Source organism: Erithacus rubecula (genome assembly GCF_903797595.1).
Source record: "Erithacus rubecula genome assembly, chromosome: 4".
Classification (NCBI taxonomy): domain Eukaryota; kingdom Metazoa; phylum Chordata; class Aves; order Passeriformes; family Muscicapidae; genus Erithacus; species Erithacus rubecula.
This window is the reverse complement of record NC_136686.1, coordinates 31,812,467-31,834,392: the sequence shown is the minus strand read 5'-3', so window position 1 is coordinate 31,834,392 and position 21,926 is coordinate 31,812,467. Positions and strand designations below refer to the sequence as shown.

At 43.4% G+C, this 21,926-nt stretch overlaps 1 protein-coding gene across 4 annotated transcripts; it reads right to left on the bottom strand.

Moving 5' to 3' along the window:
- Nucleotides 1-714: 714 nt before the first annotated feature.
- RANGAP1 (Ran GTPase activating protein 1) lies at nt 715-21,397 on the bottom strand. Of its 4 annotated transcripts, none has more exons than XM_079304672.1 (17): nt 21,244-21,397; nt 20,683-20,720; nt 18,580-18,718; nt 17,341-17,468; nt 16,394-16,453; nt 15,555-15,734; nt 14,603-14,737; nt 13,277-13,435; nt 13,010-13,123; nt 11,431-11,530; nt 10,619-10,703; nt 10,083-10,227; nt 9,609-9,722; nt 9,192-9,294; nt 7,457-7,545; nt 5,557-5,678; nt 715-1,582 (listed from the first exon to the last, which is right to left on the bottom strand). In XM_079304672.1, exons 3-17 carry the CDS (start codon nt 18,689-18,691, stop codon nt 1,513-1,515), a joined length of 1,716 nt encoding a protein of 571 aa, XP_079160798.1. In that variant the 5' UTR covers nt 18,692-18,718; nt 20,683-20,720; nt 21,244-21,397; the 3' UTR covers nt 715-1,512. The 4 variants fall into 4 exon arrangements, with proteins under 4 accessions (XP_079160798.1, XP_079160801.1, XP_079160799.1 ...); XM_079304674.1 differs by lacking the exon at nt 715-1,582 and adding an exon at nt 3,931-4,246 and having other exon boundaries at nt 21,244-21,360; XM_079304675.1 differs by lacking the exon at nt 5,557-5,678 and having other exon boundaries at nt 21,244-21,360.
- Between the last annotated feature and the right edge of the window lie 529 nt (nt 21,398-21,926).

Below are 21,926 nucleotides of genomic sequence, written 5' to 3'. Positions count from 1 at the left end.
TCCAATCATTCTTAAGGAAAGCTCAGAGATTCCTGAGAATATTCATGTGAATTCCACCTTGGTTTTTTAGCCAGTGAGATGAATTGTTTCAATTTACCTCATCTTGGCAATGTGGGACAGTAACAAGTTCAATGTTCATCTTGCACTACTTACAGCTGAGTGGTGGGATAGTGCTCCTAAGTGTTGGTACTGCTTTTCCTATTTAGATTGTACTAGGAATTTGAAGATACCAGGAGGGAAACCTGCTCCTCTGCCATGTTCCTGTTTTGGACAGGAGCAGGAGACCACCAAGAAAAGAGATGGGGAACTGCAGAAACAAGGTTTGTGACTCAATAGCTTGGCTCCCTCTCATTTTACTGGTGCCTCTCTCCTCACACAAACCAGGCTCCATCCCAGTCCTGTTTTGTGTTCCACTGTAAACTCTGCAATCACACAACTGCAAAACAGGCTTCCAAATCCCAGTGTAGGTTTCACAAACCATGATAAGGCTGTGGACTTATTTTTTATTTACATAATATTTTAGGCAATCGACATAAACATTTTTAAGTTGTATGGAGGAACTCCATGATGGCTGAAAGGCACAGATGGGCACAAGGACAATCCTCCAGACAGACTTAGGGGCATCTGCTGCTAATTGTTCAGTGCAAGAAAAAAAGCACAACCTTCTGTGCACATGGGCACAGTGTTTTGTCAAAGGGAAGAGAAAGGGACACATTCCACATGGATTTCATGAATTGTATTCATTTCCAAACCAAGCTTATTTAATCAGGGTGAGAAGGAAAAGGGCAGGAAGAACAAACAACACAGGCAATGGCAAAAAAAAAAAAATTTACAATAAAATACACTTGCTCCCTTAAGCAATGGCCACCAGGATCAGCCACACTACACAAATATTCCAAGCCACAGAAGGGGAAGAGTGTATCAAAATAAAAATCAGCCACACACTGCCTTGGACAACAGACCTGAAAGAAAAACCAAAGGGGATCACACATCACCCCTCTGAGCCATGAGCATCAGCCCCATGGCCCAGAGAAGCAGGGCAGCAGAAGCAGCAGCACAGCCTCCCTCTGGCACAGTGCTAAATGCTATAAGGCAGGAGTCAAAGTCCAATAAAATAAAATGCCCAACTTGATCAATGGTTGATCCAGATGAGAGCTCTTCTGGGCCCCGTGTTAGTCCTGGCACCCTTGCCAATGCAGCCAAAATGGAGAACTCTTCAATTCATGCTGAGCTCACAGCAGTACAGACTTATTTTAGCATAAGCACCTGCCCTACAGACCAGGGAATCACTTCAAGAGGAGTAGGAAGACAATTCAGCAAGGATTTGTTCAAGTTGATGAAAGCAGAAGGAAGGACAGACTTCCTACAAAAAAAAAAACACCGGACAGCACGTCTGTATGGGCTCTGGGATCCTCTCCCACTATGCAGCTCTGAGCTCTCTGCTGATGACAGTCCTTGGGGGAAGGAGGGACACATCTCTTGCCATCTTGCCATCTCGCCATCTCTTGTCTCTTACAGCTGGTGGAGGGTCTGTAAGAGCATGTGGCGAGCAAATGAACAGGAGTCAAGAGCACGGTTGGGTCTGTGGAAAGGAAGGAGAGAGATTAAAACACTGAATTTAAGAATGGCTTTGTGTCTGCCTTTAACTGAGCAAACAAACTTTAAAACCTATGAAAACCTAAAACCTATAAAATGTACTCACCCCTGTGGGGTGGGCTTTTGTGGACATCTTTTCATAACTGCCTCTGGAGGCCTTCAAATAAAGATCCCCTTTCATATTACCTCCTTACTAAAATTATCTTGGGTGTCATTTCCAGGTTGGGGAAAAGGCAACAGGGAAACCTTTTAGGGTGCCTTACAAACAGAACATGCAGAACATCACCTGAAAGGGCCCAAGACAGAGGCTGCAATAGCTAAGTCAGATTTACACTGAATAATCTCCTCCCTGAAATTAAACCATGGAAATACACTCAGAGCAAGGTTAACATGAGGCTAAATTTCTGTAATGTTTCCATTGCCTCCCAGTAATGTATATTTGTTTCTGCAGGATAATTGCTGGCTCAGCATCACCAAAATTTTTACAAGTCTCAATCCACCCATTAGGAAACTTCCTCCAAACAATTTTAATCCAATGTCTTGCACTGTTCTGAGAATATAAATCAATAATTTTACCTCTCTCCCACCTCACTGTAGCAAAATAACCTTTAACAATGAACAGCTGTGAAGCCCACTCAATTTGGGAAAGCAGGGAGAGCTGAAATAAAGAGTGGAATATCTAGGCTGGAGCAAAGAGTTCCCATCCATGAGTACAGCACACAACCAATAGCTGCAGAGATTGTTTGGTACATCACTCCATGGTGGCTGCAGTTTAATAGAAGCACATCTTGGAGAAGGCTTAAACCTTTTTATTCCCCCCAAGAGTCATTCAATACCTCATACTGAACACACAGTGGCACAGAATCACAGTTTGGAGATTATTTTCCAAGTGGCTGGCAGACATTTCAGCTCTCATCTTTGGAAGGCCCAGCCCTGTCTGCAATGAGGGTGTTGGGCCCATCCAGACAGCTGCCCAGTTTTGGAAAGAGAGAGCCTGGATGACTGATGTTGATCACAGACAAGATCCCTCAGCTGCCTCTCCTAACACCAAGCCTTCTCTAGCAATAAAATCCTCCTTATTTTGCTGTGGAGTTACTTGTCTGCCACTCTGTGCTAGACTGTTGAAAGAGACCAGTGATGTGATACAATTCAACAGCAAAGAACAACATTAAAAAAACAAAACAACCCAAAAAACCAACCAAACACAAACCCCCATCACCTCCAATAAGTCACAAGTGGACAGACAGACATCCACATACTTTCATTATTTCCACCTAAAAAATTATGGAAAAGCACATGTGGATTCACAGCACCCTCTTGTGTCCAAGAAACCCAAATAAGGCTTGACAGCAAGCAGAGTAAGATGGATGCTGTTTACAGTCTGTATCCATAATTCTGCAATTATTGAATAGAGAACACTGCCTACAGCAATAAATTGTCACAATAGGAAGGAGGTAAGTGCCTATGCCAGAAGCCCCTTGCAGTGAAAGGCAGCAGAGCTCCGGCCTAAGCTGCTACAAGAAGTTTAAAAGACCAAAACAGCTAACTGCAAACCAAAAGGAGGGAAAAAAAAAAAAAAAAAAGCACAAGAATCCAGAGGGGACAGAGCCAGAGCTGACCCCAGCTGTTCAAAGGGCTATTCCATAGCACATGGCATCATGCTTATCAGATAAAGCAGAAGGAAGAAGCTTTCCTGGAGAGGGTGGAAGTGGTAAATTCATTCCTTGTTTTGGTTTGCTTACAGATGAAGTTTTGCCTTACCTATTAAGCCATAGTCACATCAATCCCCAAGTCTGCTCACTTTCAGTCTTCCCCATCCCACTGGGGTGGGATTAAGTGGCTGCTAGGGTTAAACCACAACAGGCTGTTTTAACTGGACTGTGGGGTTCTTGCAATATTTACATTTACCCACACACAGACTTAAGAGCTGCTGCCATTGTTCCCTCAAGGGAAAGCATTTTAAGAAATGCCTATAGACTGCTTGCAGCTAGTGTGCACTCCATTATGCAGCACAGGACTAAAGTTTCCCCATAGAATCACAGCTTGCTACAAGTTTGTAAAGTAGAAAACTTCAGCTCCAAGCCTTTCATAGCACCAGGGGCAGGGGAGGTTTGGCATTAGCACTGGTACAGAGCACAGGAAGGCAGAAAGATCTGCCACAGAGAGACTCAACTCTCACTTAGCTTCTACAGAATCTATCAACTGTCTCATACTTGCACCAAGTGACTCTCTCCTCTTGAAGTGAAATGCAGGCTCTGGAGTCAATAGGGTTTTTGTTGATGAATTCATGCAGACCAAAATTTTACTCTTTATTTTGTCACATACAGCATCATCTGCAGTTTAAAGACATTTATTGTGAAAAGCCTACATGTACAAGAAGAGGGGAAAAAAGTATATTTTCTGAAAAAAATGTTAGGACACTTAGAATTATAAGGCTACTCCAGGCACTGCTACCTGACAATTGGGACAGTTGAATGCCCTGAATCAAAGTATTTCTTCTGTAGTCTCAGCTTCTAGCAATTTAAATTCCATTTTGAGGGCTGAGGCTCAATCAACAAGCAAGAACAAGGCTGCAGTGTGGAAATAGCAGAAATTCAGTAATATGTCTGGGTAATTTCACAGGGCAAGTCCTGGAACTTCCTGCTGAAACCTGAAATGATTGAGTTGGAGGTGCATTTGTTCAGTCAGTAAAGCACATGGTCACTGCCATGTAAGTGCCTTAACCTGATCAACACAGAGAGGAGGCAGCAGGCAAAGAAGGGCCTCCAGGTAGCATTTGCACATGTGTAAATAAGATACTTTATTTTCCAAAACTGACCTCAGCATGGTTGGTGCTTATGGAACACACAAACCACTGCTACCTATCAGCCTTGATAGCTTCATCAGCCACACCAATGCTTGGAAAATTTTTTCTCCCCATCACAACTGGCCCAGTAGAACCAAGACAGACTACTAATATCTTGACTGCATTCCTATTGCCCACCTTTCATACTGACCACAACTATCTGATGCCTCCACCTGTCACCAGCAATGGATCCTAAGCAGCTGTTAACTCATGAAATTCAGGAAGGCTTAAGCCTCATTCTGGAACCTGCTAAAAAGCTGCTCTCACCCCACACAGCACATGGCACAAGCTGAGCCAGCCAAGGTCCAAACAGACTTCAGGCCTCTGCTGTTTTGCCTAAAGTGACATTCTTGGGCTGTTTCTCCTCTGACTGTTAAACAGTAGTATGCAATTCTATTGCAAACACATTTGGTGGGTTTTTACCCTTAAATCTCATCAGTGCTTAAGTTGATACTGATTTAATTCAGGAGACATATTGTTTCCATAGCCAGTAAATACATTGGGATGGTTCTATACCTCCAGTGGAAGTAACAATAAATACAGGCAGTTAGTAAAAGCAGCTTCTTCAGTACTTATGCTCCCCACTTAGTTCTCAGAAAAATCACTAACTTTGTTGCTGTCACAGTAGGAAGTTCCATTTAAAAGCAAATTCAGTCTTTGTGCTCTGCAGTTTTCATTGCTGGTGTTCAGTGTCACACAGCATGACAGCTCTGGCAGAGCTCTGCTGAGTCTCTGAACTCTGAAGGATGACTTGGAGGCCATAGTTAGATCCAGGGTACCCACAGCTCACTCAAGCAGTGGCCAGAAACCCAGCAGGTTTCCTTAAGCTCAAAACAGCTCTTCTGTGAGAGGCATTAGCAGTCTCTCCTCCAAAGCCACTTCCTTGCAAAGCCAACTTCCCACTTTTCCCTCTTCAGGACTTTTTTTTTTTTTTTTTTTTAACTCTGAACCTCACATACTGTAAACAAGATAAATTAGAGGCCCATTAAGCTATTAATTCTCAATTTCAGAACAGACATTTGTGGGCTTTCACAACAGCTCACATGTAGCTATTAACCCTCAAATAGTTTCACAGGCTCCCACAAAGAAGACTGTATGGCAAATACAATACTCACTTTGTAACAAAAGCTGAGAGAACTGGGGCCAGGGATTTAGGGAAATAATCCTGCTGGACCATATGGTTCAAGGTCATAAGAATACCATACAGGCTTGGAACAGTTTTGATCTTCTCTTCACTCTGAGAAATGAGCAAAAAATCAGACATCAGACAACTGGGATTTGATATAACCCACTCTAATTCACAGACAAGGAATTCTCTCTGAATGAGGTGCTCCCAACACAGAGCAGCAGAGAAAGCTGGTCACTGGACTAAGTACAAGACAAAGGTGAACAATTCCACAGTCTCCCAGCACCTGAAATAATATATCAAGAACATTCTAGTACTTAGCAACTGACAGCAGTACTAATAGGAGAAAGGAAGAAGTGAACCTGCAAGTGAAACAACCAAATCTTCTCAGATGCTCAGTGTCAAAGTGGAATGTGTTCTCCAGAGGAATTTCATCAGACTTCAGTCCATAAAGAACTCAGTCTCCTCCATTTTTATTGTATTATTCTGTAGCTCATTTTTATACCACCTCCAGCTCTTTGACAGGCTCCCTCCAGAACATGATGCAGTGCACCCAGAACTGGTCTCACAGTTATGTGCAAGACAAAACCAGTCATCCCCTTGCTTACATGATGCATAAATTATTCTTACTCCTAATGTGATGCCTACATGTCCCAACTCTTATATTGTTTTCATTTCTTTCTCTACTGGCATTTCAACAAAACTCCTCCTCCTGCAGACAGGACACAGACTTGTGTTCCTGCTGCATGACTTTGGAGTTCACAGTATTAAGATTTGTTGCTCACATGCTTCCAGCTACATAGTCTGAAAATGGAGTATTCATCCTCTCACATGCAGGGGACTGGTGACAAATTAGGCACATCACAGATGACAGTCAGCAGGTTTATCTTCCAGAGCTTTATCATCAGTGCCACTTCCTGGCCTGAAAGAATTCTTCAGGAGCACAGGTTTGTGCTTTGTGCCACATGCATATTGCTGTTTTCCATATGGGCAAGAGGTAAGTGGCAGTCCTCAAAACAGGAATTCTGCAGAACCAAATGCCACCTTGGGTTCCACTGACCTTTTTGGGAAGTGGGAAGCTTAGTGTTGGTCCAGTATACAATGAATACAGGGAGAAGCTAAGTCATATCCATGCCTGTCAACAAACATCTGGACCCCAAGGTGAATATTATCAGGACGTTCACAAACCTGCTTAATAGCAGGCTGCTGTAACAGATTATGGCTTTTCTGTAGTTCAGAATTGTCTTAGTCCAAGTTTATATTCTCAGCTTCCAGGTCTTGAGGCAGTGAGAAACATCAACACTTGCAGCACAAGTAGGCAAAGGTGTTTAAGGTTCTGCAGACAGAACATCTCCACAGTCACCTCACTGAAAATAAAGCTACTAATTCTATGAAAATCACAGGCTTCCTACTGACTGTCCTTCTCACAATAAGTTTATTCCTTGCAACTAATTAGTTAACAGTAGCATTTGGCAAAGAGTCTCCAAAGCATGAAGCTGGATGTCATTGATCTGGCATGAGTAGCTGATTAATATTTTTGAGATGGTCTCAAGAAATGCCCTAAAGGACCCAAATAACTAATAACACTGACATGGTTTTTACAGACACCATAGTCCAGCAGCAGCATGATTGCCCTACCTGACTCTCCCTGTCTTCAGGAAATGACTGAGAATGCAGAGCACATTAAAAGCAGATGTACAAAAAGGTGACATCTTCATCCTAATGCAACCTTGCAATTTGCAGTTTCTGCTGGACCTGCAGACTTCAATTGTCCCTGGGCATCAGGCATGCACAGGCACTCAGCTGCTTCCATGGCAACCTAATTACCCAAAATCCTGCCAGTCTGGCCTTCAAACAGACCATGACTTAACTCTTTCCTGCTTCCTCACCTTCAGTAGTCCCATGTGGACCAAGAGGTTTGTGATGAATGCATCTGAATTAAATGTGGCAGAACCAAAGGCTTTTTTCATCAAGGCATCTAAAAAGAGAAGCCCATTAGTTTAAGCAATACAGAGAAAAGACATTTATGAATTTTAATATTAAAATGGATCATACAGAACTCAGCTGTTAACTCAGTTTTATGAGACAGTATCTGTTAAGATTTCATTTGCCTTTGTAGCTATAAGCTCTGAAATACACAACAGGTAAATCCCTTAAGTAAAAAGGAGAAAAAAACAAATTAAAATTTCCAGCAAAATACACAAAGCCTACATGAGATTTTCCAACTGCCAAGCTTCAGATGCAATACACCCCAGTCCTATGAGCCACCAGGTGCTCTGCTCAGTGCATTTGAGCATGCATGCCATGTGTATACATGCATAAAAACACGAGCACCAAGAGGTAGAGCCTTGACATCTTAAAGGCCAGCAACAATTCACCTTTCATTTGAAACCACAAGGAATGAGAGAACACAATGACAAAGTTTGTTCAGCTGTTTTCTGGGCTCCCTCAGGACCAATACTGTGCCACAAACAATAGGCAAACCAGTGCTTTAACCTCTCATGTGTACAAGGTGGGCAAGGCAACCAATTTTTGACCTCTGACAATTCTGTTTTCTTAGAACATGCAGAATTCACTAGAACAGTGCCAGACATTAACCAGGGCCCTCACTGATGACTGTCAGCTGATGGCTGCTTTTATGGAAGGAAAGTAATTGCCAGGTTTTGCCTTTCCTGAAGAAGCAGGAGTAAAGATAAATATATACACAAACACTTGGGACAACAGTAATATCCTTTGTTCCATTTCTTACTGAAGACAACTCATAAAGGGCATAAGCCAGAGTGCACCAGCTCAGTGAGGTGCCAAATGATTATTTTTCACTGACTGGACCCATAACCAGTTGCAGAGAACTACTCTGTTACTGTTTTTAAAACAAGTTTCACCATGTCTATGAATTCCAAACAAAGAAATTCCAAACTAGGGAAATTCCACAGTACACCACCTTAAGTGGTCTTCAAAATAATTGATCCAGTTTTTTTGCACAATAATAATGATAGGTAGCTCATGTGTGGGAGAACTGCACTCCTGGGGGATTAGAAAAAGATGAAAGGAAGTGGTCAGATGCCCAGGATTGTTTGGAAATTCCTATTTCCAAGCAAAAGCATGAAGTGATATACTATTACACACTAATCAGACCTAACCCAAACTACTACTCCAACATAGTGTGAGAAACTGTCCCTTGTTTGAACACTGGTTTCTGGGTCCTGCCCCATGCTGGAAACCTCTGCTTCTCCTGAAGAAATTAAAGATGAGACATCAGCTAGGAGGTCTCTCTTTACAATCTCATAACCCTATACCAGGGAGGCCACTTCCTGCAAAATGCTTTTTAGATCAACAGCCTTGGAGGGTGACTGACCTTAAAACACAGAACTACTGCCTATGGACAATCCAGCATCAAGGAGATGCAGTAAGGGCAGCACCAGCCCACTATAACAGCAGCTACAACAGAGAAAGACTTTGGCAGCACAAAATATGCCAGGTTCAGAATGAATATTTCACATCCACATCAGCAGGGCACAACTTGTCACTTAATCTGCCAGAACAAAAAGGCCCAATGGCCTGGCTCACAGGGACCTTGTCCCACCAAACCAGGTCATACCACAAAGTGAAGAAAGACCCAGTCACCTGTTGTTTCATGCACTGCTGTTTTTACTGGGGCTTCATCTTTGAAGACTGAGGATATCCTTAGGAGAGTTGCAACTACTTTCTCTACATCAGATGTATCTGTCTGAAAGGGGCAAAAAACAGACATCAGTTAACTGCTAGACAACTACTACACAACATGGGTCTCTGCTAGGGCTGTGGCAAGAATTACAATCTTCAGGTGACTGACATCAGCTTTGCCTTAGTCATATCACAAGCAACACAAAATTACTTTATGTAGAAACTGATGCCAGTTTAAGCATTATCTGCATCATCTGCTTCCATAAGGTTCTTGGGGATCCCTGGAGAAAAGATGCAAATCTAGGTCAACTTATCACCCCTGACAATTAAACAATTTTGAGAGAAAAACCAAGCCCAGACCAGCACCAGCTCACCTACCTGCTGAGCTATCAGCACAGAGCACTTTGGTCCTAGTCGCAGCAACTTCTCTGGTGATGGGAAAGCAAGGAACGTGGCAACATCCACAGGAGGAGATGGCACTGGAGTTGAAGCCTGAAACAGGTGGAATCCATCTCAAGTTTATTCTTGGAAGTAAATAAATTGGTTCAGCAAAAGCAGATGGGACACCTCAAGGGCAGTCATACCAGGCCAGAACCTGCTTGTTTGAAAACAGCCTGAGGCTGTGCTGCTACAACTACTACTCAGCCTTTCCCTCCACATGTGTGGACTTTAACAAAACATTTTCCACAAATCCATTTTATTTCCTGAATGTTATCTGCCTGCTACAATAGTGCCACCCCATGCAGGAATGTGGCTGCCTGTCAGAATTTCAAGTTCAAAGTCCAGAATCTCATTTCCTCCTTTACTCTTCTCCAGCTGAAGAAACAAGAATCCATCTGGCAGTAAGCTTACCTGTGAATCAATTATCTTCTTAGGAGTCAGTGACTCCTGTTCTTCTGCTCCCCTCTCCTTCAGCTGTTGCTGTTCCTCCTCTTCTTCCTCTTCCTCATCATCTTCCTCCTCCTCATCATCATCATCCTCATCCCCTTCATCATCACTAAGGTTTGAATGTTACATATGTTACATATTCCACTAATTACACACCTGGAATTCCTGTACACTGGTACTCAAGAACAAAAAGAACAGCCTCTCCTCAAAGTCCTACTGCAAGAAGCACATATCATGCACAGCACACCAAGAGGACACTCAGACATCAGTCACCCAGCTGAGAACAGCAAGAAAAGATCAACAAACAACCAGTTACTTATTCTAAGGTAATTCCAACAATGGAAACAAGACAAGTTTAAGACACATCCTAGGCTGTGCTCCACATTCAGACCAACATCCACCAGCAATGAGAGTTCTTATTTTAAAATGAGATAGGTTAATGAAAGTGTTGATGAAAATTGTCAGAAAACTGCTGATTTAAACCCTGGTACCATGCCCACCTCAAAGATCCCAGCACTGATCCCATATTGAAGCCTTCAAGGATCTCATGGAGCTGCTCACACACCTCTTCTCCCAGACAGTTACCTAGGTTGATAGAGGAAAGGGAGCAGACTTGACAGATGCACAGAAGTTTGTTCTTGAGGACTTAGCTGTATATTCTTGTCTGTCTCTTGTTTCTGATATCAAACAGCTGCATGCCACTTCTGCACAGCACCTTAGAGGCAGCAACACAAGCTGCACTTACCAGACAGAATCAAGCAGCTGTTGAACAAATTTCAGTAGTATTATACAATGGTTGGAGAGGAAAATTCCCTAACACTTCAGAATCTGTTTGAGACTTCCTGTTATTTCTCTAGTTTTTTTTTCTAGTTCTTGTTCTTGGTGATTCTAAAACAAGGACACACAGCTCAGCACCAGTGAAATGCAGTGACCCAAGGTATGAACAGCAAAGGCCAAGAGAAGTCAAAAGTTCTCACACTCTTCTGCAAAGTGGCACACAAAGGTTTCTGTTTGCAAGTATGAAGTATCTGAGATAGCACAGAATAATCAGTCTTTCTAAAAACAGGTACAGACATCAGCTTAATCTTTCCACCTTATCAAGTATACCAAAAATGCTTACCAATTAACTAAGTTCATGATTTAAAGCTTTCAGGATCTAACAATTTCCTGTCCTAAGATCATGCAAGTTCAGCTACTGAGTAGGTTTTTATATGCTGGCAATTGCAAGAATAAAATATATGGTTGTCAACATTCCTAGTGGTTTCTCATTGGAATCAAACTAGACATACTTTGATTTAGCAAACTTACATACCATTGAGATCCAATTTCTCCAATTCTGTCTTATCTTCAATAGCTTCAGCAACAGTCAGAGCAGCATCTCGTTTGATCTCACAGAAGGACAAATTCAGTTCCTAAAAATGCAGAAGAGCATTTTGTATGCACAATTCCTATTAACATCTATCATATCCATAAGTTTCATGTCCTCACAAGTGTCCTGGATAGACTGTCATTTGAGAAGAGACTCCCAGCAAAAAGGAGAAAAAAAAAGTGTTACTAACTGTAAATAAAGCCTGACATACTCCTACCTCATATACTTGAGATAGGAATTTTGAAATATACTGGTGGTTAAGAGCAGCACTATCACAGGTGGTAATTTTAAAATACCTACAGATCACTCTCACCTAAAAGGCAGCAGAAATTTCAGTCCTCAGCAATCAGCTGATTGGAGATCTTCACTTATCAAGGGTCACAAGAGCACTCCAAAACTCACACTTCACTAAGTCTAATAGACAAAGGGCAGCTACTGTACTAAACAGATTGCATATTTCCTTTGATACCTCAGATGAAAGTTAAGGCCTTCAAAAAACAAGTCATGAATGGTACTACTTCTGACAGACCCAGCCAACAGAGAAACCATGTGGACTAGTAAGAGTAAAGTAATTCAACAGCCAGACACCATCCCCCACCATTCCACATTGTGGGCAACCAATCCCTTCCTGACAAGGGATTGAATATTAACAGCAGAAGAGAAGCAGTCCTTGAACAGAATGAATCAGCTGCAATTGCTTCATGCAACCTTGCCTTAACCATTTCTGCTCTGGAAAAAGCTATTTAACTTCTGTCTGTTCATCTCAATACCCCATTACTTAGGTTTGCTTGGGAGATTCAGACAAGTTCCAGTGGAACCAGCAGAAGCCCAAGCAAGGGATTACACGCCACAGAGAACTTTTCTGTACCAGGCTAATACACACAAATAGGTATTAGTATAAATTTTGACTAGGAATCACACGTTCAGCATCAGTCTCAGGACAGTCATGACTCATGGCAGGTGTTGTTTCTAGAGATCCTAGAGTTTATGTTATTAATTTGACTTCAGCCTGTCCAGAATGTTGTCAGATTCAAGTCCTGTGCAAACACTGATGTAAGAGGCCGTGGTAGCACCAAAAACTAAAAATACTTGGACCACTGACTGATGCTCTAACAAAGAAAAAGCATGAACCGTATGAGCTATGAAATGCTGAAGAGACAAGCTGTTCATGAAATGCCTTTGTGTCAGTCCCCACTCTTGAAGCTCTGGGAAGTTCTAAGAGCAGGTACTTCCATTATCAGATTTCTTGAGCAGCACTTACTGAGTTGAGCCAAGAGCTACAAAAACATCAAGCAGAGACTAAAAAGATTACTGGGACACCTCCACATAGCACAGGCCTAGCTGGATGGTGGGATGCCACTGATCTACAGCACAGCATGCTGCTTTTCAGTTGCGAGCACAGAGCCTGCATGAAACTGAATCCTATATTAAAGTAATTAGTAGTGGTAGAAGAATGAACAGAAAAACATGAAATTGAAAACTTGGCATTTTTCAAAATACCTGAACAGCAAGAAGACAATACCTTTAATTTATGAAGCCCTTCTTTAACAGCATCAGCAATAGCAACAGCACCCTTGGAACGCACCAGGCAGTCCCCAAAGTTGATCACTTCAATCTGCCGAAGCGCCTTCAGAGTCTGCAGAGCAAGACAGCACAGATTTGAAAGTGGACATGCAAGTGAACTTCCTCTTACTTCTGGAATGTCATCTCTCCTATTCCAGCATGACATGGTTCCACCAACCCAAAGGTGCTAATGCCAACCAGACTTGAGACAAAACCCAAAACTCACCTCTGCCATGGCCACAGCTCCTTTCTCTGTGAAGGTGTTGTCATTCAAGTTTATAACCTTAAGCAGTGGGTTGATAGCAAAGGCCTGTGCCAGTGCTGTTATGCCAGGATGGTTAATTCCATTCTGTGGCATATGGACTTCTTCTAGAGTCCCAATGATCTGGGAAAGGATGGAGACAAAAAAAAAGTTTAGAAAACATACTTCAGCTCAAGAACATACTGCTCCACTCTTAGGATTTACTTAAAATTGTTTTCAGTTTCAAAATTCCATCAGTAGTTCTACAGTGAAATATTTCCCAGCAATTCTGTCACAAATCTAAATGAAATCACAGACACATGGCAAGTGTCAGTTAAATACAAAGCCCTGATTCAATGAGACAAATATAATTTTCCTATATGCCTACTCTAAATAACTTAGAACAAGAGTTCTTTACTTGTGGCTCAACAATATTGAAATAAACCATACAACATTACTTTAATTTTCTAATTAAAATCTACATTCTGCCCTGACCACAGAAGCAAACATGTAAGAAAGTTAGTACATGTACTGTTTATGAACTAAACAGCATGTCATTTAACAGAGTAATAACCCCATTTTGGCAGTGCTATTCAATCCCAATTCTCCATGAATCACATTGTTATACAACTCTGAAGTATTTAAAAAGTCTCATTTTTCCCATGATTACTGATTAATCAAAATCATATCTAGGCAGTTCTTTATGAAAAAAGTCAACCTGTAGCCTGAAATATCACTGCCAATATACATTATAATTCATAAGTCACATCTAGCAGCAACTGGGGTCTGAAAAAGGAATTAGGTGGCCACAATCACAGTGAATTCTTTTCCTCCCACAAAAGTGGAAGTGGGTCAGTGACAGCTAGAGAAAGCCAGGCAACTTCAAGCTCTGACCAGATGATCCTAGCAAAAACATTAGGCTGCTTCTGCCAGAAGACTGAGCAAAGCAGCACTCAAGGAAAACAAGCTGGGATACCTACTCCAGTGCCAGTCAACAACCATTAGCATAGAGAGGAAAAGGAATAGGACTATTAACTTACTCAGGAGATTACTATTTCTCCCTCAGATAACTACTTTGCATAGCTGCTAGTTATGTGTTTGGAAATTTAGGTCATATAAACACTCCGTCACCAACTCTAATTCCACTTGTTGGAAGACTCCAGTTTCAGGAGCAAGAAACATCTTTGGTGAACAGACCACCAGCTCTTGCCTACAAGCTGAGGCAAACTCTGTTTGCATCATCTTTAACACTAGCACTGAATCACACCTTGCTCCAATTTGCTGTCAAAGCAGCTCTGGTTTGATACTCACCCCAAAGGCTTCAGCCAGGGCAGTGGCACCATCATTCTCCAGACGATTTCTGCCAGCCACAAATATTTTTAAAGCAAGAGGCTTGCCCTGGGCACTTGATTTCCTGTGACACTCTTTCAGAGCAGCTGCCAATATCTAAAGATAAAACAAGCAGCTTATATTCCCCCAGTATACCACTCTGCAGGAATCCCTACTGTGTTTTGTAGGTCCACCTCTTGGGAAATACTTTGGGCATCATGAAACATACCTGTTTCTACAAGAGGGTGTACAATAAAAATGTCTCTGCCTGCAACACTTGCACACTGTGGTCTCAGGCAATAACTGATAATTTTGCAACACTACAACTCACTGAGCCATCAAGAACATTCTAATCAGGCAAGCATATATGGGGTAGGAAGTTGACCATGAACTACCAATACACACTTGAAGTAGAGATTCTACTGGGCTGCCTTGGGAAAAATCACTCACAGCAAGTCAGATCCTTCTCTACTTAGCCCTATGAAATGTATCCCAGCACAGTGTCCAATACCAGGCTCCTACGTGGATTTACTGAGGTGAGTCCAGCAAAGAACAACTGAAGAACTAGAGAATTATACTCAGAAGGATAATACTGACCCTCAAGATCATTAAGGCTGGAGAAAAAGCTCTGGGGGCTTTGTTAGCCATTATAAAAAACAGCCAGAACAAGATGAGGGGAGAAGGTGGTATAAAGAAGGCAGAGTCAGACAACTGCACAAAGTGCAGAGAAAGCACCATTTTAACACAAACTCCCGTTTTTTTACTGTGTGGGTTGTTCAGTGCTGGGATAGACTATTCATAGAGCTTGTGAAGTCTCCATATTCAAAACCTGACTAGACGAAGCTTGAAGAACCTGGTGTAGTTGCCCTGAGCAGGGGAGTTGGCAATCACCAATGACTGCTCCCAACTTCATTCCTAAAGAGATAACCCTTACCTTGCCACCACCAATGCCCATGCCACAGTTATTGAGCTTGAGTTCCTGCAGAGTGTAGCATGCAGGGCTCTTCAGCAGAGCCTCAAAGCCACGCACACCGTCTGGCCCAAAGGCATTGTCACTCAGGTCCAACTCCACCAGCTGGGCTCCAGCAGCAATGAGTGCATCCCCCAAAGAGATCTGTAAGGAAACAGATGGCAGTGGGTGGGAGGGAATGGATTAACTTTTAGTGACAGCATCACTGCAGTGGCTAGGTATGACAGTGATACTGCAAAAAAATTTCCACTTTGAAGACATTCTGCAAAGCTGCATGGGGAAATAAAACTTTCCTGCTAAATCCAGAGAGGAAGTTGCGCAAATTAAGCTAAAGATAACCATAAAGCAGTTACCAAGACACTATCCCATCCCTTTAAGGTCAAATACTTCTCAAAGTGAATTTTCTGCTCTAGGCTGCTGAAAGAAATACTGTTTTCATCAATATTGAGCTTGTGTTTTGGCTTCACAGGACTCAAGGAGATGGGGAGCTCTCTAATGGTCTTGGAAGATATAGCCATATGATTTATTTAGAAAGCTTAGCTCTCACTTTCTGTTAGGTTATAAAGATGTTTTTCACAGTGAAAAGCTCCTTCACCAGCATGAATGCACATTTAACCTTTAATCAACTCATCTCCATCTCATATAGGAAGAGCAAAAGAGAACCACTCACCTATTCTGAGACATTTAGTGCTAATAGCACAGAGAGGGACCAGCTCTGCACCAAAACAGACTCCCATAAAATGCATGACAGGTGAGAAAAGGGGTTATATTAGTCAGAAGTCTCAGATCTAGTTTTTACTTACCAAAGCAGGAGGGATCTCAGACCTTAGCCTGCCTGTGAACATGTCACTCCAATGACACCTCTAAAATAAGAAGCAGACAGATAAAACCCACTAAAATATTTAGGTCAACATAGCTGCAATAAACATTTACACATACAAGCTGCTTTGCATCACTGGGGACAGCTTTATGCTGTCTCCCTTCCTTTGGGTTGTCACTTGATTGTACTGAAGAGCTGCAAGAACCTCTGTTACAATCACTTCACTTGCAAGGATGAACTGAAATGCACACCATAAACATTATACAAGAATTCTTGCTTGTGCTCAAGCTGGAATTCTTTTCTGCTGAGAAAATTACCACAGGAAAAAAGCAACAGGAAACAGAAGAATACATTAGCAATGCAGATTTTACTAAGGTATGAAGTTCAACAATCTGACCTTACTTGAAAAGCCACACTTGGGTGATTACTGCATATCAATGTCTCATACCACTGTCTTTCAAGGGACAGTGTCATGTCCCTAGCAGCACAGCATCCCTTTAACATGAGGCTAGAGCAATAGTAGGAAAACACAGCTTGGGCAAAGTTGCATTTCCTCCCTGCTCAGACATTCTCTGAAGACTCACTCTCCAGAAGATCCAACACAGCCTTCCAGAGAACTTCATTTGAAATTAGTGTTTTGCTGCCATGGCTCTTTATCTGCAGATGATGCCTTCAATAAAGGCTCTCCCTCACACAGCTTCAAGATTGGAAGCCTTCTAAACAGGAAGTTAGGAATGCAGAAGGTGTTTTCATTATCCCAAAGTCTCCAAGTTGTGCTGTATTTCCATAAGGCTGCTCTTCCTCCTGGAAGAGCCACCAGCAAGCTTTGGGAGTAACTCAATGCAGATTCCTGCAGGAAGAGCCTAGACAGGCCTTAAGTATTTCCATATTATTTCTTCCCCTTGACTATTCCCTGTTTGAGAATCTCACCTTGAGCTCACTTTTCTTCTCCAAGGCTTTGGCAATGACCTTTGCTGCCTCCACACCCACCGTGTTGCCTTCCAGGCGCAAGGCTTCCAGGCCATCAAATTCCTCAATTTGCTTGATCACTTCTTCAGCTGCAAGAAGCAGATAATCTAGTTGGTTTTTTAACCATTGTCTTGGTTACCACAGAAACCCTCTGAGATCCAGTAATACTTGCTCAACCTTTAGCAAAAACAGCTGAACAACACCTGAAACAGCAATGGGAACACAGCTGAAGTGTCAGGTCACCAGAAAGAACACTCTCCATTCCCTACCCTGCCTTTTCATAATTTTTTTCTTATTCTATTCTGACAGCCATTCTCCTATTTGCAAAAAGTTTCTTTACTTCCCAAATAAAATTCCTCTGTCATTCAGCACATGGTTTAAAAGCAAGAGTGCATGTCCCTAGAGAGGTGCAGAGACTAAGTTAAAAGTTGATGGGAATTGGTATCACATCAACAGAAAAAATTCCCACTGACTGGCAGAAGTAATGCCAGTTTAGCAAACATATCAGGGTGGAACAATTTAACTCTACAGTAATCCTATGCAAGGCAAAGGACCAAGCTAGAGTCTCTCCTGCCAATGGGCACTTGGTATTGCTCCCAGGCTCCAAGGCCTTTCCCCATAGTTCACTGCCTTTGAACTACTAAACCAATCTATAAAAAAACATTATAGCAAATAACCTCTCCAAAAAACAGACTTTCTTGGCATGACAGAAATGTTGATCTAATACATACATTTTCTCCAGATATTTACATTAGCAGCCACCATAAAGCTTATTGTGAAACACACATACAGCAACAAGACAGGATGAAAGTGAACTATTGCAGCAGGCTGACATATCAGCCCATTCCTCTGTGCATGTCTTGTTCCAAGAGCTCTGATGCACTTGTTTACTGTTCTTAAAAGGAGCACTTCAAATGCCCAGTGACTGTTAGAAGCACTCAGAGAATACCAAGGATACAACTACTGCAAACCAGACACCCAAACCCCATTTACAGCAGCTGCAGCACTGCCAGGGCACCAGGTGAAAGCAGGGTACCAGAAGGGAAGGAAATGCCCCTATCAGAAGTAGCTGAAGCTGACAGACCCCTGCATCACAGATATGCTATGACAACTTGTCCATGCAGGATTGGCAGAAGGTTTACCACAAGATTTTACAACTTCAGGGAGATGCTTCCACAGCACAAAGGTATCTTCTCTTACCATCTTCAGCTGTGTTGAGTTTAAGGCTTTGGCCTTTGAAGCTCAATTGTCCACCACCCACTTTGGTTTTGGCAAGTGACTCTGCGAGCTTAGCGATGTCTTCTGATGCCATTTTCCTGCTTTTTCCAAAAGTTAAGAGCTGTCAATTAAAAGAAACCATTATCATAAAAACTGTAACTACAACACATAATCTATAACAAAGCCTTAAGTTTTAGCTTTTATATTTCTCAGATTCTCTACTGCGTTAGGGAGTGACTGAATTTCATAATAAGTGTTAGCAAGTTCTCTTCACAGTTTAGTTAGACAAAACAACCCTCTTCCAGTCCAAGAACCAAGGACACCATTGCAGCTTCAGGCCCAAAAAGTGTAAACAATGACAAAGCAAACTTGGAGGATGAGACTTCATAACCTGAAGCTGTAATTGGACAATTAAGCCCAATATGTAAATGGACCAAAACTTATAAAAGTGTGAAAATGTGTGACCCATCATCCATCTTGGATAGATCCATGGCCAGGCTCTTGTGCTGGCCAAAGGTGTGTCCTTTAAAGACCTTTTAATAAATACCTACTCTACTCCTCTAACACTGTCTAGCTTCATTTCCAGGTAGCCTCTCACAGGCATCAATACAAATAACCACATTTATCTGAACACTAATGTGTTTTTTGTTACTCAGATATCTAATGGAGTTTTCAGTGTCATTACTACTTTTCCCCAGAGCTCAATTAAGGCAGCTAGGCTAGATTAATATTCCAAAGCCAACCAGTCAGATGGTGCTGATTCTTCCAGCACTGACAAGACTTGGGTTTTGATGGAGTTGTTATACTTCATAAATAAACAGTAGGTAAACTATGGATTAAGGCCACATTAAGACATTACTCTTTGTGCAAGATCAACAATTACAATGCAATATTCCTCTCATTTCAAACCCCATCCTTTAATTATATGTGCTGCACGTTTCCCCTGCTCTCCAAAGCAAGCTAGAATGAACACAGTTGCTTTTCTTTTTCAGTGATATTCCCAGTAGTGCCCTTGTCAGCACAGTTCCAGAACCACCGAGTTGCTGAAAACATTGTGTGTGCTGCATACAAAACTCTCTCAGCTTCCTGGGTGCTCTTTGCTTTCAGAGGTTCCACACAAATTCGTCCCACATTAAACAGGATGATCTTACATTTACAATAAATTAGTGAACATTTAGCCTTGAGGCAAAAGTTTGAAGCTAGCTGTGCCTTGTAGCATCTGCATAGCATTATTAATGAATATTAATCACTGTCTGAACAAACTGGCCTCAATCCACTGAGCAAAATAAACAGAGTACATTTCTTATCCCACTACCTCTGCTGGGATAAGACTACACACAACTAATGCTTAGAAACTACACACTTAGACTTTAGATGCCAAAAAGGATGAAGTTTCATTCCTACAACAGAAAACTGGTTCTCTTCCATTCTTGTCTGATTAGAAGTGACCCCACACTCCTATAGCTGTTTGAGGTCAACAGTGCTGGTTTTAAAATATCCCCTATACAAAAGCTACATACACATACTTTCCTCCATGTGGGAGGCCTCCAGCTTCCCCAGAGTACGACTTCTCCTCAGGGGTCTTTAATTTTAATATCACTTTTGGAAACAGGGGGTGAAAATCTCCAAGGCTGAAGAACAGCATTTTTCTAGGATGACTATCCTCTCAAGTGCTGCCAATGGAAAGAAACCCATGTAACTTACTCCACTCCTACCAGACCATACACATGCCAAACTCACAGACACTCCCAACCTCTGCCAATCCAACACCGAGAAGGAAGAAAAAGAGGAGATCCTCCAAGCCATGAAGGCTTTACCAGAAAGGAACAAAAATTAGTATCTGCAGAAGTCAGTCTGTCCAACTAGTTTAATTAACTATTTTACTCTTAAAAACCAGTTCCATTCTACTACGATCATCTTCCTTACAGATAAACTCATCCTCTTGGCTCCTCTTTCCCTTTGACTCTCCTTTGTCCTTCTTCACCTTACACACAGGCTACCTCCTAATCTCAACACACAAATCCAGCGTCACATCCTGAAGCATGTTTCACAGCACACGTCAGCCACACCGAACTGTCAACCTACCAGAGATCTCTTCACTGTTAATTCTTCCGCAAAGAAAGCTTTGGGGAAAAAAAAAAAAAAAAAGAGTTAGTTTGGCAAACACAATCAGGTCTAGAAATGCCTGAAGACAGGTTTCCTTTTCACTCAGATGAATACTTTAACTACAACACTTCGTCAATCCCAACAGCCGACACGGCGGGTACCTGCTGCCCGCCCGGCAGCGGGGCGACAGCCCGAGGTCCGGCCCCGCCAGCCCCTGAGGGCTCCGCGCCTCGCTCGCCCAGGGGCGGCCAAAGGCGCCTCTCTTCGCCCGCAGAGCTGCCGAGCCCCGGCCCCACACGGAACGGGGCCCAAAGCACGGCCGGAACGCCCCTTCCCGCCCCGCGCGGGAACCGGGAGCGTGGAGCGGGAGCCGCGGACGGACCCGCGGGACGCGCGCCCATGAGGGGGAACCCCGCCTGCCCCTGGGAGCGCCCCCCGCAGGCGGGGCCGGGAAGCGCGCCAGCCCGCGGGATCGCCTCATCTCTCGTACGGCCCTCTCCGCCGGCCGCCAACGGCGGCGGCTGCCGCCTCTCCCCTCACCTCCTCGGGAATCCCGCCGCCGGTAGCTGCCGCCGGGGAACACCGGCCTCACGCCGCCGCGCCGGGGCCGCTGGGTCAGGGGCGGGCGGGGGAGGCGGAGGATTTGAACGCCGGCAGTTCTGCTCCTCGCTCCGCGATTGGCTGCTCCGCCGTGGCGTCACGAGACGCCTCCACCGCCGCGCAGAAGCCCCGCCGGTGTCGCCGCGCCGCGCGTGGGCGGGGTTGCGGGGGCGCGCGGCTGTGGCCGCGGGGCACGCCGGGAGCTGTAGTCCTATCCCTGCCCTCGGTTGCGGATGCGGGCTCCTCTAACTACCCGCGTTCGCGGGAGTGTCCTGGGGGAGCTCCCGCAAGCCCGCCGGTCTGACATGAGCACCTTCGGATAGGAAGCCTCACCTAGATAATGTCCCTGGGGACTCCTGTTCGTACTTGGCATGATACTGTTAGACCGTTCTGCTAAGGAAGGCCTTTCACAGAATCCGTTATCTTAGAAAACATCTCTGAGATCATCGAGTCCAACCTATGACCAGGCAACACTTTGTCAAGTAGACCATGGCACCAAGTGCCATATCCAGCCTTAAACACCTGCAGGGACAGTGACACCACCACCTCCCTGGGCAGCCCATCCCCATGCCTCATCGCCCTTTCTTTGATGAAATTCTTCCTAATGGCCAACCTAAACCTTC

Bases quoted from the DNA above. Each gene is read 5' to 3' on its own strand.
- RANGAP1 (XM_079304672.1), bottom strand. From the start codon at position 18,691: ATGGCATCAGAAGACATCGCTAAGCTCGCAGAGTCACTTGCCAAAACC. The intron at 15,735-16,393 runs GTAAGTAAAAAC...GTTTCCTTACAG, and splicing joins CTGAGATCCCTCCTGCTTTG to ATCTCTTTGGGGGATGCACT. The intron at 9,295-9,608 runs GTAGGTGAGCTG...TGCCCCTTTCAG, and splicing joins CTGTGCTGATAGCTCAGCAG to ACAGATACATCTGATGTAGA.